Source organism: Alosa alosa, chromosome 4, assembly GCF_017589495.1.
Source record: "Alosa alosa isolate M-15738 ecotype Scorff River chromosome 4, AALO_Geno_1.1, whole genome shotgun sequence".
NCBI lineage: Eukaryota > Metazoa > Chordata > Actinopteri > Clupeiformes > Clupeidae > Alosa > Alosa alosa.
Window position 1 is genome coordinate 7,313,410 of NC_063192.1, and position 16,457 is coordinate 7,329,866.

The 16,457-nt window shown below is 42.3% G+C and overlaps 1 protein-coding gene across 1 annotated transcript; it reads left to right on the forward strand.

Moving 5' to 3' along the window:
- The first annotated feature begins 8,624 nt into the window (after positions 1–8,624).
- LOC125293101 (large neutral amino acids transporter small subunit 1-like) lies at positions 8,625–16,420 on the forward strand. The gene is made up of 11 exons (XM_048240773.1): positions 8,625–8,804; positions 9,962–10,447; positions 11,286–11,411; positions 11,789–11,894; positions 12,090–12,134; positions 12,220–12,343; positions 12,544–12,647; positions 12,901–12,997; positions 13,186–13,335; positions 13,851–14,025; positions 14,419–16,420. Exons 1-11 carry the CDS (start codon positions 8,657–8,659, stop codon positions 14,484–14,486), a joined length of 1,629 nt encoding a protein of 542 aa, XP_048096730.1. The 5' UTR covers positions 8,625–8,656; the 3' UTR covers positions 14,487–16,420.
- The last annotated feature ends 37 nt before the right edge of the window (positions 16,421–16,457 follow it).

Sequence of the window (16,457 nt, forward strand, 5' to 3'; positions counted from 1 at the left end):
AGGTGAAGATGTGGTCCAGGGCACATACCTGTTGTTTTGTGATGTTCTGTGCAGTCTTGATTATTCTCTGTAGGGACTTTTTGTTTGCTTCAGAGCTGCTGCTGTACCACACCTGGATGGTGTATGTGAGGACACCCTCAATGGAGCAGCAGGGGAACCTGTTGATGTTCATAAAGCCATAAACCACCACTTTTTCTGTGACTATTCAGCTTGAACCGTTTAACATAGAAACTTCGTTCAAACTTTGTAACGTAGGTCTTTTAAAGGACAGCTATGTACTTTTCATCTTTGTAACTTTTTTGCTTTTTAAACTATGAATTAAAACTATTAAATATTTCCCCAGACTTAACTTTGGCGATTCACAGTTGGGCCATTAAGCAATTAGAATCCTGTGCCAGGTGTTCAAGCCCCCTGCACCAACTGCTCATGTCTCAGGCTTTAAGCATACAATCTGGCTCTCTCAAGACTACACATCCTGTTAAACTGTTTCCTCTGCCCAAAACTGCGTTCCAAATTATTATGCAAATTACATTTTTCTCAGATTTTCCTAAATAGTTGCTGCAACTGACAGTCAGTATAATTTTCATGTCATCAACCGTTATAAGAGTATAATTTGAATTTTATTGAACAAACCTCCCAATGACAACAGTATTTTTTTTTTTTTCAAAAATAAAAAACTCAAAATGCACTGTTCCAAATTATTATGCAACAGAGTTTCAAGACATTTTATAGGTTATAAAGAACTAAAAATGGTCATTTGTTGAATTTGCAGCATTAGGAGGTGATATAAATTAAATCAAAAGTTATTTCAATCAAAAACATCTTAACAAGCCAAGTTACATGTTAACACAGGACCCCTTCATTGATTGACCTTCACAATTCTTGCATCCATTGAACTTGTGAGTTCTTGGAGTTTCTGCTTTAAAGGTGCCATGTGTAAGAATTGAGGTAAAAATATCCAAAAAATGAGCTACACGCATCAAAAGAATGAGAAGAAATAAGGGCGATGATGTCATTAAAAAAATGACAAGGTATAGTGCTGCAGATATATCAACCTGAATTAGCATGCTAAATTACTAGCCACAGCCCGACAGGTGTCATAATACCAGTTTCAGCCATGGGAGGCAGTATCACGGGCAACATAACCGCCAGCCAAACTGCAAGACCGCGTTTCCGGTTGTTACTCTAGGGTAGACCATCTTACTTTCTGGAGGTATACTGCCCCCATTTTTTATGAAATGTGGAGTATGAAATAATTTTTCGGCAGACATTACACATGGCACCTTTAATGTCTTTGCAGAATAGCCTCCCAGAGCTGCCAGAATGTCAGAATAGCCTCCCAGAGCTGCTGCTTGGATGTGAACTGCCTCCCACCCTCAGATCTTTTGCTTGATGATGCTCCAAAGGTTCTCAATAGGGTTGAGGTCAGGGGAAGATGGGGGCCACACCATGGGTTTCTCTCCTTTTATGCCCATAGCAGCCAATGACCCAGAGGTATTCTTTGCTGCATGAGATGGTGCATTGTCATGCATAAAGATGATTTTGCTATGGAAGGCACGGTTCTTCTTTTTGTACCAAGGAAGAAAGTGGTCAGTCAGAAACTCTACATACTTTGCCAAGGTCATTTTAACACCGTCAGGGATCCTAAAGGGGCCTACCAGCTCTCTCTCCATGATTCCGGCCCAAAACATGACTCCGCCACCTCCTTGCTGACGTCTCAGCCTTGTTGAGACATGGTGGCCATTCACCAACCCTCCATTACTCCATCCATCTGGATTCTGGACTATCTAGGGTTGCACAGCACTCATCCGTAAAGAAAACTATTTGAAAATGAGTCTTCATGTATTCCTGAGCCCACTGCAACCGTTTCTGCTTGGGAGCATTGTTTAGGGGTGGCCTAATAGTAGGTTTATGCACACTTGCAAACTTCTTGAGGATCCTACACCTTGAGGTTCGCGGGACTCCAGAGGCACCAGCGGCTTCAAATACCTTTTTGCTGCTTTGCAATGGCATTTTAGCAGCTGCTCTCTTAAAGGGACACCAGGCAACGTTTTCATGTTAATTACTCATCTTCGTAAGTCGGTATATGGTTAAGTGACTCATTACAGGACGAATGAAGACTCTCTCGCCCGCCCCTACTGCCTGTAGGAAGAATATCCCGCTTGCAAGTTCAGTGTATCGTAGCCGCCGACCGAAGCAGGATCAGTTTCCATCCTGCATCCACAGCACAGAGGCAGGCTAACGAAACGCTAGCGATTGTTGCAAATGTGTGTATAATGGCAGAGCCGGCGAAGAAGCAACGAAAACCCTTGACGGAAGATGCAAAGAAAAGGAAAAGAGCTTCAGATCGAGCGAGGGGGAGTTTCGTAGAGAAATAGCATCAGGCTATGAATTTGTCTGGCAGAAACCTTCCTTATTATGACTTTGTCTGTGCTCTGAATGAGCGACAAATTTCTTCACAGTAGGATGATCATGCATTAGTTTTCGGGAAATGTTTTCATGCCTTGTCAAAGGTCCTGCACAAGCAGAGAGAACCTTTTTCTTTCCCATATTGCTGGAAACCTGTGGCATGCTTAATAATGTGGAACAACCTTCTTAAGTAGTTTTCCCTTGATTGGGCTCACCTGGCAAACTAATTATCGCAGGTGTCTGAGATTGATTTCAATGATCCAAAGAACCCTGAGACACAATGCAATCCTAGCCTGGGTTTTCCCATGCTGCAACATAGCAATCTCTTTATTTTGCATAGCAGCCACCATATGTACCCTAGCAACACCCTAGCAACAACCTAGCAACCACCAATATAATGTCAACCTAGCAACCACCATAGCAACCAACATTATTACCCTAGCAACCAGCATAGCAACCACTTTAGTTTGCATAGCAACCACCATAAATAGGCGCAGGCCCCACCATCTCTGGCGGAGAGTCAGGAACAGACACCTCAGAAATAGGGGTGCCCCTAGGTGGTGAGATTTGGTTACTTGTGTCCACTGGTCCACTTAAGGGAGTTTGATGGCTGTTGCCACTGTCTGTTGCCACTGTCTGTAGAAGTTGGTCAACATGCTTGCAACATGCAACACGCTTCCAGCAACTGGAATCCATGCATTTCCACGGAATTATTTACAACAAAGTTCACACTCGGTATCATGTTTCAACACACTTTAGGTCAATATCCACCGAACTTCGGGTCAGTTAAAGGATAAAACAACACAACACAAAACCTTTTAGGACGTTCCCAGAACGTCTTTAAAAGGTTTATTTTTTGTGACCTTCAGTGAACATCCCTGGAATGTTGCGCGTTTGCTTGGATTACTTGGTGGTTGCTTTCAACAGTAAAATCAGTCATGCCGGCCATGGACACTGGTTCTCCAATGTAGGTGCTGAACCTGGTGTCTTAAGGTTTCAGGGGCAGGTGTTGTAAGTAATACTATTAAGCTTTTTCCGAGGTAATGGATGCTTTAGATCCAGTGTCAATTTGCATATCTACTGGGTGCCCTTCTAACAGTAACAGTAACCCTCATCATCTGTATCCCTTATTAATTCTCAGTGTATGCACGTTCACTTCTGGTTCACTTCATCTGTGGACTCACTAGACAGTTCCTCTTGCTGCCTCATTGTGTGAACCGGTCTTTTCTTCCTTCCTGTCCTGGGATTTGTTTGTTTTCAGACTGATACATTTTCTCTGTGCTTTTCTCTGTGCTTTTGCTTTGACAGATGCGCTCTATGTGGCCCCTTCTTCCACAGTTTCAACAGTCCATATCCTTACACCTGCATGTCGTGGCCAGATGTCCCATTCTGTCCCAGCGGTAACATCGGCCCTACCCACTTTGTATCTCTGTACTCAGTGTTTGCATAAGGTTGCCAACCGTCCCGAATTGTCCGGTACATCCCGTATTTTGCGTGATTTTGATTTGTCCCGTCAGAGACAGTCCAGTCCCGAATTTCAATCGCAGCCTCATCGCCATTGTCAAGTTGTCAATGGCCAATAGTAAGCTACTGTAAATGCACCAAAAATTCACGCAACGTTGCTATGTTAGTGCATGAACATCCTGCCTCTTTCTGAAATCAACACCACTCTGTCAGCCTCTGTACCTCCTTGCCTTGATCATGCCTAGGTTGGTTAAGAGTATTTGGATGTTTATTGTGGTAATATGGTGGCAACATTGGGCATAAGCTAAGGTAAGCTAACTGGCTCATTTGTTTTGTGTTTGTGATGGGCTATGCCTAGGTTGATGGTGGTTGGCTAGGGTTTTTATGGTTATGGTTCAGTCCACATCAACGGGATGGACCAACCTAGCCAACCTAGACCATGCCTAGGCTGGTTAAGAGTATTTTGGGTATTGGATATTTCAATGTGGTAATATGGTGGCAGCATGGAGGGGAGTGGATGCTGGTTTCACTGTTAAGCCTTCATAAGGTGTCGTGGGCCTAACATAGATCTCAATACAAATTTCAAGTTTTTGCCTGAAATTGCACTGTGCCTATTTACAAGGGCATTGTTCCCACCTCTTTTGGGGCCTACCATCAAGTGTTGGACCTCTAGAAAGCTGAGAACCTGTAGTTTTCGTAAGAAACAGTCAAAATAACTGTGTGATGTACTCACACAGAGTTACAGAGGCTAGAATATAGTTTTTTCTTTCTGTCGGATTACAAGCATCTCTGAACTGACCACATTTCAGCCCTCTGGGTCACTTGATATCCCTTAGAAACACAACTGAGCCCTAGCACCAGGTCTTGTGAGGCTGTGTGCAAAAGTAGATCAATATAGAATGAAAATATGAGTGCTTTAGACCATTATTTGCCAAGGTATGCTCATGCGTTTTGTAAAATGCCTATGGAAACTCCCCATAGGACTTTTGTTATCCAAAGTGCATACTGACACTCAAATGCTTACTGCACATGAACCCCTTTGTGTAGAAGCACAATCCTGGTCTCAAATGAAAGGTAACACTTTGAGGTTTCTTGTGAACTATTTAGATTGTATGTCAGGTGTTCTGATATAGACTGACTACACAAAATATGGAACAATTACAAAAAAGTCTCTATTTTTGCATTTACTTTGTTGGTTCGATGAGTGTGTATAAGATAAACTATACATCTGTACAACTAATGAAGATTCAATTTCTATGGATTCTTGTGAATATTTCAGTACCCAATATGTTGCATCTAGGTGCTGCAGCTACACTGCAGCCAGAAGTCAGGGTAGCACCAAAAGCGGAGGAGGGGGAGGGGGGCATTTTGGATCAAATTTAATTGAGACATAATAAAAATTAATCTGAAAATGTAAAGCACTATACAGATTGTACATGAAAAGTTGTCATTTTTGGATTCCCAAGAGCCAAAGCTTTGAAATGGTGTATAACATTACTATGCTACATAGCAATATGTTGCATACAATTGAACTGGTTAACCCCTTGCATCGCGAGGAACCGATCACATCGGTGTATTTGATATAGGCAGGACAGAGGCGAGCTAAACAGATGACGACAGCGCTGCAACGAATCAGTCAGTAAACATTGGTCCTAGTGTTATCCAATTGCGTCGAAATTCCGGAATCAGTCAGTAAACATTGGTCGTAGTGTTATACAATTGCCTGCAGTGAGATTTTCAAATGCATGCTTAGTGCCGCCCCTCGAGTTCGGCCATTGCATTAGTCTCCAGGCTAAGAAAGGCAGCCCCACACGTCCACATTTCCACCACCATGCTTCACTGTGGTATTATGTGTGCAACAGGTGCAAAGAATGACAAGGTGATTATGCCTTTTATACTTATTTATGTGCAGTTATTCAGGTAGTGAGGGACTGACGCAGTCATCCCTTGTTTAGGGTGATGCACCACTGGATGAGGTGGTGGAGAGAGAAGAAAGTGAAGGACATGGTGCAAGAAAATAGTTTTACTGTAGAACCCAGGAAACTAAACACCTCTAGCTATAAACTCCGTCCAACAGGGGACCCTGCATTACCTTGGACATTTCAACTTGTCGATTCGGGATTCCTACTTCAGAACTTGTCTATTTAAACTTTTAGACCAATCCCAAAACCTCACAGCTAACTTCTTCACTTTTGACTGCCTGTTTACTACTTTTAAAAATGAACTCCTGAGACCCAACCTTGTGTCCTTTGTAGTGGACATGGGTTGTACATGCATAGTCCTTTACCCTTTTGAGCTACTTTTTCAATGCATGACGTCTTTTAAAGAGGACATCCCAGGCTTTCCAATGATATGTCATGTGATTGGAGACATGTTATGAGACAGAGATGAGGACTATGAACCTGTGCCTCAAGAAGATGGAGAAGAAGAGTAGGACCAAACAAAAAAAATATTGCACCCCAACCACAAACTGTTCACCCCACTCCCTTCCAGGAGACATTACAGGTCTTTCCGCACTCGAACCAGCAGGCTCAGAGGAAGCTTCTTCCCTGTGGCTGTCACCCTACTGAACTCTAGCTCTGCACCCTGGTGAGTCGGTGACAACCAACCAACTTTATTCTGTTTTTAAAATAAACATTTTTTTTTACTGTTAATACACTACATATATCTATATTATTTGTTACTACTTTTATACTATAATAAAACTATAATGTTACTGCTACCACACTGTACATATCTGTACATGTTGTTCATGCACTGTTCTTACTGCATATCCATATCTATTCTGTTCTTTTTAGGCTACTGCTAATACATATTTATATTTAATTAAAATGAAAAACAATTCAGAAAAAAAGACATACAACTATCCAAAAAGACAAATTCTAGAAGAATAAATAGCCTTTTCCCCAAGATTTGGTTAAGTTTACCCTTCATTTAATACCCCTATAAGCATGATTTGTTCATTTTTATCTATTTTTGTGGTTACCTTTTCATACTAAAACAGTCCTTTCATCCACCATAGTGGACATGCTATACAATTAAAATGTAAAGAATTTATTTTAAAAAAAAATGTAATATGTTTTTTTTTCACCCTATACATAGGAAGTCACAACAACTTTTTTCTTGGTTCTCAGGAGGCTAGATCAAATACCTGTGTTTACAGATGTACTGATTTGCTTTTTCGCCTGAGACAACCTTATACAAGAGGGTTTGATTTATATAATCAAAATGAAAGTTAACATCCAACCACCACTGCAAATGCACAAAATAATAATAACCATATTTTCATTCCCAAAGTATTATGATACCTGCACTATTAGTCTTTTGGAAGGCAAATGTTATTTATTTATTTTTTGCTTGTTTTGTTTTTTTGTGCTATAGGGGATTTCACATAGCGGCCAATCTACAACCAAGCCTTTTTACCATCAAAACCAAAATCACTAACAAATTACAAATCACTAACAAAAACATCACCAACAGAACAACCTTCAAGAGCATTTCACTCATAGGCGTTTCATTGAATTAGGCCCACGACACCTCCAGAAGGCAGAAGGTTTAATTTCACTGTTCTGTCAGTTGTGCCGGTGAAAATAACATTATATGTATTTCAAATACAAAATAAATCTCAGATATCTTTATAAAGAAAAACAATTTTCTAATGAATTTCCATATTAGAGACCTATCAATGTACTCAATATGTTTATAAATATCTGCCAATACATTGTATTGTTTGATAGAGAGAAGCTATAAATCCCATTACATTAGTGTGCAGCCCAAACAGTTAAATTATGGAGTGCTTTCCATTTTATGAAATATTTTTAATAATCTATATGCACAGGAAATATAAACTTCCAATTTAGTAATTTTATTATGTGTATTTTACATGAATATATGCAAAACATAATAGTGTACTAAATAAAGTAATAGAACATTTGAAATATTTTAAATATAAGTAAGTACATTTTTACTGTGAACTAAGCATTGTTATTATCGGTTACATTGTAGACCCTTTAACCGCTTTCGATATATAATCTTTGATGGCATTGAGATTTTGTTTTGGCAGTTTCCAGTCCCTGCTTGATAACCCTAGTGAAATGCTCTCGAAGGTTGTTCTGTTGGTGATGTTTTTTGCCCACAAAAGTTGCTTTGTTGGTGATTTTGTTTTTGATGGTAAATAGGCTTGGTTGTTGATTAGACCCTGTGGGAAATCCCCTGCCTATATAGCACTAGGAATGTAACATACAGTTCCGCTATGACAGGCATAGTGAAAAGATGTGTGTTCTGGTGGTAGAGCAGTTTTTATGATAATGATTAGATAGCCTGATTTGGTCACGTGGTGTTATGTGTCCTCATGAAAGACATGAACCATTTCTCCCATTCCTCTAATAGCCCACTAGGGGAGATATCAAGCATACAAATGTTAGTATTACAACAAAATGTCTGCTCATAAAAATCTGTGTCATAACAGCACAGAAATATGTAGAAAATACAGTCTTCTTTATTCTCAGATATTTGCATATATGTTATCTTATATATAAGAGATTTTACTGAGAAGTTAAAAGTGTTCAACTGAATGACTCCAGTGTTATACAGCCTATATGCAGACAGAGCATCCCTCTGCTCTGACGCATGGAAGGAGGAGGAGGAGGAGGAGGAGGGAGAGGGGGAGAGAGACAGAGGGAGGAGGAGGAGGGGCGCCAGTGTCTCCTTTGTGTGTGAGTAAGAGGGCGCGCGCACGTGTGTGTTTGTGCGTGTGTGTGTGTGTCTGCGTGCGCATGACCGCATGCGCATGTGTGTGGCCCTGGTGTGTGGTTTGTGTGTAAGCAATCCAGGGAGGAGCCAGAACACAGCATTAGAGAAAAAAAGGATGGCGGAGCTGAAATCTCGCAGCCGGGAGAGCGTGAACAAGGTGACGGAGGAAAAGATGGAGGGTAGGTGCAGTCTAATTCCCTCTTTCAGTCACAGGTGCATCTCAGCTGCTTCGGCGCGTGCCTCTTGTGTAGCTCTGGCTGCTCGGGGGCAGTGAGAGGCATGGAGCCACATGCTCCTTTGGCTCAGGCAGAAAGGAATTAAGCTCAGTGAGGCTCTATTCAAGTGGCTTTGCTTGAAGTTGTAGTAGCAACGTTGCCTGAGCACATGCTGAGAGGTGCCGGCGACTGAAAATGCATCAAAGGCACGAAAGCTGCCAAATATTCTGCTCAATTTAGCAATATATGTCAAATATGTTGAAATTGTGAAAAGATAATAAATTGTCCAAGCTGTAGATAAACCATATATCATGAGCACAGATTGGGTGAGCTGATCAGGTTCGAGACTGGCTCATGTACTGTAGTCAAAGGACGATATATCTTGTGCAAAAATATTTAATAAACAAGTATGTGTGTAAATCACTGAGTACACAATATTTATGAATTAATTTACATGCTGATGGTAAATTGCAGGACCAGAAAGTATATTTATGTCCATTACTCAGCTTGTAACTGGGAGGATAGTATGAAGTGGAGACACTGAGTGAGATGAGGATCTTATCATAACGGGAAGAGAATTTACTTGTGATTGTCCATATTTGAATAAGAAATATCACAAAGTAAGTACAATCTCTACAAGGAGTCATTTTACAACTGTAGCCTATATTTGGTCAGACAGTTAATAAGATATTTCAACATATAAGCAACAGGGAGCTGAAAAGTGGCTGTTTTTTGTTACTATTTCATTGTTAGCGATAGAATACAATGAAATATATACATTATGCTTTGTAGTAGTGTATTGATGTTAATGATGAGGAAAAATGACATCCTGCAACAGTTTCTATCTCAATATTGTCATATATAAAATTCAGATAAAGAACAAATGCATATAGAATGTACATATTTTTCATGCATGTTGCATCATTATTGTTTATCTAAAAGCTTTTCTGTATTTTGAGCATCACAAATACATAGCACCCTCTTAAAACTGTGTGTACTAATATGTATGTTCTCATCAGGAGTACTTTAAAGGCTTGGACACTTCCTTAACGGTCAATTATGAAGGTATTTTTGGTGCTACATCAGACCAATTGATAATCTGACTTCTTTGGGTACCAAAGGCCCGGCAGACGAGGGCAGTGTGGTGGAGGAACAGCCCATGGCAGAGTCTCCCAAGGAGGACGCCCCCAAAAGCAAGATAGAGCTGAAGAGGAGCATCACGCTCTTCAATGGCGTGGGCATGATCATCGGCACCATCATCGGGTCGGGCATCTTCGTGTCGCCCACAGGCGTGGTGAAGGAGGTGGGCTCGGTGGGCCTGTCGCTGATCGTCTGGGCCGTGTGCGGCATAGTGTCCACCATGGGTGCCCTGTGCTACGCCGAGCTGGGCACTACCATCACCAAGTCGGGCGGCGACTACACCTACATCCTGGTGGTGTATGGCGAGCTGGCGGCGTTCCTCAAACTGTGGGTGGAGATGCTGATCATCCGGCCGTCCTCCCAGTACGTTGTCTCCCTGGTGTTCGCCACGTACCTGCTCAAGCCGTTCTTCCCAGTCTGCCCTGTTCCGGAGGCTCCTGCCAAGCTCATTGCTTGCCTCTGTCTAAGTGAGTATCCTTAGGGACATCTCGGTGAACACCCTTTGGCACATCTTTTCAACGAATGTCCTCAGAGATACATGCTCATGTCGGAGTGAGTGTGTCTTTCAGGGCCTCTGAGTCTCCTGTATTCTTTGGGGTGATCCTAAGACAGATTCACTGAGTGGATAAGGGCTAGAGCTCTCATGACGGTATCTGAGGCTGCAGAGAGCTGTCAGACTTGCAGCGTCGGGAGGGGGGGTTTGGTTAGGTCTAAGTGCCCAATGGGTCCTGATCCATTGATGCCTGATGCCATGTCAGCCAAGGTTTCAAAATCAGCACCGTGTAGATGTTTCCATCCCATCAGCAATCAGGTCAGAGATACTTGACCAAGAAGACACCTAGAGAGAGCTTCCAGAATCTCTCATCCTTAATCGTCACAAGGACCAGTTTGAAAAGTTCCAGAAAGCACACACATACTCACCCACATATTGATGAAGAGTGAGGACTTCTGAATAATGAATCATACTAGTCTGAAAGTGAATTGTTCTGATTTGTGCAGTTTTTACCGCAAAACTGACTGCCATCCACTTCAGAAAGAATCATAAATACCATAGTACCTGTTAAGTAGATGATAAGATGTTCAAAACTGCTCAAGGAGAGGACTGCCAAATGCTGACATTTAAAATAATTAAATACGTATAATTTGAAAATGCCAACCTGACGAGTCCCTCCCTTTGTAAATGCACCATGCTGTAGATATGTATTACAGTATGTGACTCAACCTCAGATGGGACTTTCTGTCTCTGAGCCTTTAAAGTAATCATTTGAATGCTTTTAAACCCATTTGGACTCTCTGTCTCTGCAGCTTCGCTGACCTTTGTGAATTGCATCAGTGTCAGAGCGGCAACCAAAGTCCAGGATGTCTTCACAGCATCGAAGCTCCTCGCGCTTATAATCATCATTTTCTTTGGCTTTGTTCAGATTGCAACAGGTACTCTTCTTTAAGCTCATCTCTTTGACATAATCTACCTCATATCAACTAGATGTATTAGAATTTGAATTTGCTTCTGTCTTGGCGGGCAGACAGTTGGTGTTGTTGTTGTGTTGAGTAATAAGGACACCTCAGATCTGCTCTGTGAAAACAAAAGAGATTCCTGTGCTCTAACCCTTGCCAGATAGTTGTCATAGAAACTGTGGGCAACGGGAAATGAGTTTCCCACCAATATCACAATGGCATGATGAATTCTCAAAGGGAAACAATGGTGCCATATGACGTAATTCCTGGCCATGAGCTACGTGATCTGTTGCCAACTATCTGGTGTTGCACAAGATGATGCATAGATAATATGGGTCTTTTTGTCAAAACAGGTGATGTCTCTTACCTGTCTCCAAAGCTGGCGTTTGAGGGGAGCAAAATGGGAGTAGACAACATAGTGCTGGCCCTGTACAGTGGGTTGTTTGCCTACGGTGGATGGTAAGGTGGGACAGAGGGGAAGAGGCACTGAGGGGCTATTGGCTGGCCTCACATTAGCAGAATGAAAGATCCAACTGATAAGCTACATGGCTCACACAATCATTCTGAATGGTTTCATGTACATTGTGCAAGATCACATGGTCACATTAACTGCATGTGCAAGTGGTTTTAAATTTTTATGTTTTATGTCTGCAGGAATTATCTGAACTATGTCACAGAGGAAATGATCAATCCAGAGAGGTAAATATCTTAAGAAAGACACACTGAGAATTACAAATGTGTGTAGGACGTCCGTTTGACTCTTAACATCTGGTGTCTCCTACAGGAACCTACCGCTGTCAATCATCATCAGCATGCCCATCGTAACTGTGGTGTACGTGCTGACCAATATGGCGTACCTCACCACCATCCCTCCACAAGTCATGGTGGAGTCTGAAGCGGTTGCTGTGGTAGGTTTGACTCACGGGGGGAATTGTTTGGGGTAAAGCTGGATTAATAAATATACAAATATCTATTTTGACACGTAAAATGTATTTATTTTAAGATATATGGTGTATACGTATTTAGATTATGCTAGGTGATGTTGATGAACCTTTGGCCTGTGTCTGGAGATAGTAACTGAATTCCGAGCCTTTTCAACATTTTACAGTCTTTCGGGGAGTACCATCTGGGTGTGATGTCCTGGATCATCCCAGTCTTTGTGGGGCTGTCCTGTTTTGGTGCAGTGAATGGCAGTTTGTTCACATCAGCCAGGTAAGCCCACTCACTCCAAGACATCTACCCTGCATAATAGACCTACAGTACAGTTAACTTAGTGAGTTTCCCACACTTGGGATGGTTAACATACTGTAGTTAATTGAGGCTTTACTGTAGCCATACAAACTTAGCCATAGTCAGCCAAGGAGCGTTTCAGTCAAGACAGCCTTGTTCACCCATCAGAGCGTGAGTTCTTTTAGAAGCAGTTATTAATAAACTGGGATAAAATTAGACAATGCTGTGTTATCAGGCTGTTTTATGCGGGTGCTCGTGAGGGACAGCTGCCTGCTGCACTTGGATTGGTTCACACCGACCTCTTCACCCCAGTGCCCTCCCTCATCTTCACAGTAAGTCCCTGCTGTGAGATGGCCACTCTGCCTCTCAGTCTTGCCATTTTACTGACAAAAGGAATCCCATCGCTGTCACAGGGACCTCCTGCCACACCTCACTTGTGTCTCTCTCTCTCTCTCTCTCTTCCCACCCTCTCTCTCTCTCTCTCTCTCTTTCTCTCTCTCTCTCTTTCCCTCCACCTCAGTGCTGCCTGTCCATGTTCTATGCACTGTCTAAGGACATCTTCTCCGTCATCAACCTCTTCAGTTTCTTCACGTGGCTGTGTGTCGGCATGGCCATCGCTGGGATGCTGTGGCTACGCTGGACCAAACCTGACCTCCGCAGGCCTATCAAGGTCAGTCACCGCACTTCTCAAACGAGCCTTAACGCTAACTCTACCTGGGCATTCCCACCTGTTCTAGGCTACCTAATTGCACTTGGAGGTGGAGCGTCTTCCTAATCAGGCATGCTAACGTTGCCTCTGTGTTGGACTCCACGCCACTGAGCAGATGATGCCTGGCTCAGCAGTAGCTGTTGAGGGCCTCGGCAGAGTCAGCCTAATCTCCTTCTGCTCCATAACACTCCAACTGTGGGGATTGGGGAGTTGGGGAGTTGGGGCGTGTGGGGGATGGGGGGCTGTTGCATTATCCCCCCTCTTCTCAAGATGGGCTATATGGTATATGGCCCACCCTCTCTACCACCCCGCCAAACAAACACCCACAGCTTAGCTCCTGAAGCTGCTCATATTGGTTTAAAGAATGCTAAACAATGGTGGTTGCTATTTATAGATTGATATGAGTTGATATGAGTGTGTCTGCTGGTGATTTGCTTCTAACTCTGCTGATGGATTGTGTGATTGTGTCGGCTCAGATCCCACTGGTGATCCCCCTGGCATTTGTGATCGGCTGCGCCTTCATGGTGGTGGTGTCCTTCTGGGCAGCCCCCTTCGAGTGCTTGGTGGGCTCGGGCATCATCCTCTCCGGGATCCCCTTCTACCTGCTGGGCTACAAATGGGAGAAGCCTCGCACAGTGCAGAAGGTCCTCGGTGAGAATCTCAGATGATCTGATGATAGCAAAGAACTGAAAAAGTGTGATATTGGTTGCAAACAAGTGCCTGATTTAAGCAGTGGAAAATATATGTGATTGAAGAGACTACAAAGAAAGTTGAGCGTAATGGTTTGTAAATGTATGTTTGTCATAGTGTTTGTACTACATGCAAGAATGATGAGGTCTACGGGTATCTGCCTTCTCTGAAACTAAAGGCAACACATTCATCAAGAGCCTTTTAGGAGTGAGAAAACACAGCCAGTAGTGTATCAAACTATTTGAAAATGTTTGAAGAAAACAGAAAGAAGTTGAGAGGAGGGGATTAATAAAATGGGTGATTGATTGATTGTCAGAGATGAGTAATGTGATGATGTGCTGGATTTTCCCACAGAAATCTTCACTCTTTTCTGCCAGAAGGTTTTCTTGGCAGTTCCAGAGGAGCGGGATACGAAAGAGTGATCCGATCAGGGCTCAGGACGTGGGCAATCGACAAGACTGCGTTCTTGCCATCGTGTTTCATATTTGTGTTGAAGTCAAAGAGAAGTGGCATTGTGTTTGTCTCTGTGGTTTCAGGTAAATCTGTTCATTTCTTTTGTCCTCCTCCTACTTTTCTCACGTAATGAAGACATCCAGTATTTCAGCCACACCACACCTCGATCAGTAGACACACGAAATAAACTCTGCTGTGGTTAGGAGTCTCTACGGTTTGTAATGTGTATCAGAACTCAGTGTGACTGATGCTCAGTAACGAGGTGCAGCCTAAATCGGTATCGCCCCTTTAACCCCCGAGCTGCACAAATTAACCCCACATTGGAGCCCAGTCACCCTGGTCCATTCAGGCCCAGTACCTGTAGAGATGTGATGTCTGCATGGAGCTAAATGTAGACACATTTGCATTCACAGCTGAATGCCAGCACAGCACTTCTCTGTAGACTAGTATGTCTCTAAGCATAAGTGTTTCTTGTGCACTAGAGACCATTTTTGGCTGGTAGGTTGAGCATTGAGTAGTGCCTGCTCAGGGCGTGCCTGGGTGGGATAACCCTTTACAAGGGGAGAGCCACAGAAACTCACAGGGTATTTTTGTTTTTATTCAATCAGATCAATGAATCTCCCTCAACCTCTTCTGTCTTCTTTCCCAATCATTCTAAACTGTGGGAGATTATCCACATTTCTGTGGAAATTAATGTACCTCATACATTTTACACAAGGAAAATGCTAAGGCAGTCAAGGTGCTTCATTTTTAATCCCATATTTAATTTCTGTTGATACTGTGGCTGACCTCATACTAACTTGTGTTGCTTTGGTCTATTTCTCATTACTAACAGTTTAACATCTTTAGTTTGCCATTTTTAAGGCTTCATCTTTTCATTAGAAATGTCTGCATCAGCTTGTTAGTTTTGAGTGAAAAGACACCAATTACTTGAAGATCTAGAAGGTCTTCTTACTGAGATTACTTGGACACGTGTTTTTATTATGATTTTTTAAAACCTAAATTTAGCCTAAATGTGACCTGACAACTGCAAACGCACAAACTGTACAATATTCAAAGGAGCACATATATTCAGGAGAGGACAGGGGCCTGCTATAGGGTTTATTCAACAGCGGCAGAGCTTCAGTCTCTGTACCTCTTTACAGTTATGATATATCTGCACCTTCTCATAGGGGGCGCTGTCCCCTATGTTTACATGTTTGGGCAAAAGTGAACTCTGCTGCAGTAGCAGTACTTTGAGCTGGCCTCTTTTTCAAGAAAATCAGAGTAGTTATGAACACAGCAACAGAGGAAAGAGTACAAGCACAGAAATGGAAATGGACTGGAAGGGGAAAACCTCTGTGTCTGTGTCTCAAGCAAGTTGTTCTTTTGTCCAAAATTGTAGTTTGTGTTGTTGTTGTTGTTGTTGTTAATCTTTATGCTATCGTTGAGTAAGGTTTTCTTCATATGAATGACACTATCTCTGTGGTTTTCTTATTATGTCGACAATTATTTTTTGTACCTCGTTGAAATATGAAGAAAACCTCCCAACAATAATATAAACAGGAGCAGGGGGCAGTGAAACACTTATCTTAAGTTGCTCTGTCGAACAGACCCATTGTGAAATTTGTGTGTCCATTTTCTACATTCAGATTATTTGCTTTTATATTTTTATGAGTCATTTTTAGATATTAGTTGTACGTTTACATTATGTGACCTTTTAGTCAAAAGCTGGACCCAGCGGCAGAGCCTACAGTGGAGTTGGCATCATCAGACTGCACTAGTGAGAGTACAAAGAGGTTGAGGATGCAACGCACAGCATTGTACGGGAGAAGGACACGAGTCCAACCTGTGATTGGAATGTTTGTATTACTTGCTGAATGTTGCTGTATTGTAACGCAAGATTAAAAAAAAACTCTCCTTCTTTCGACTTCTTTTAATCTGAATATCAGTCTTGATGA

What these genes read in the sequence shown, in the direction of transcription:
- LOC125293101 (XM_048240773.1), top strand. Translation starts at nt 8,657, where the DNA reads ATGCGCATGTGTGTGGCCCTGGTGTGTGGTTTGTGTGTAAGCAATCCA. An exon ending in CTTTGTTCAGATTGCAACAG is followed by an intron (nt 11,412 to 11,788) that starts GTACTCTTCTTT and finishes TTGTCAAAACAG; the next exon opens with GTGATGTCTCTTACCTGTCT. An exon ending in CACAGTGCAGAAGGTCCTCG is followed by an intron (nt 14,026 to 14,418) that starts GTGAGAATCTCA and finishes ATTTTCCCACAG; the next exon opens with AAATCTTCACTCTTTTCTGC.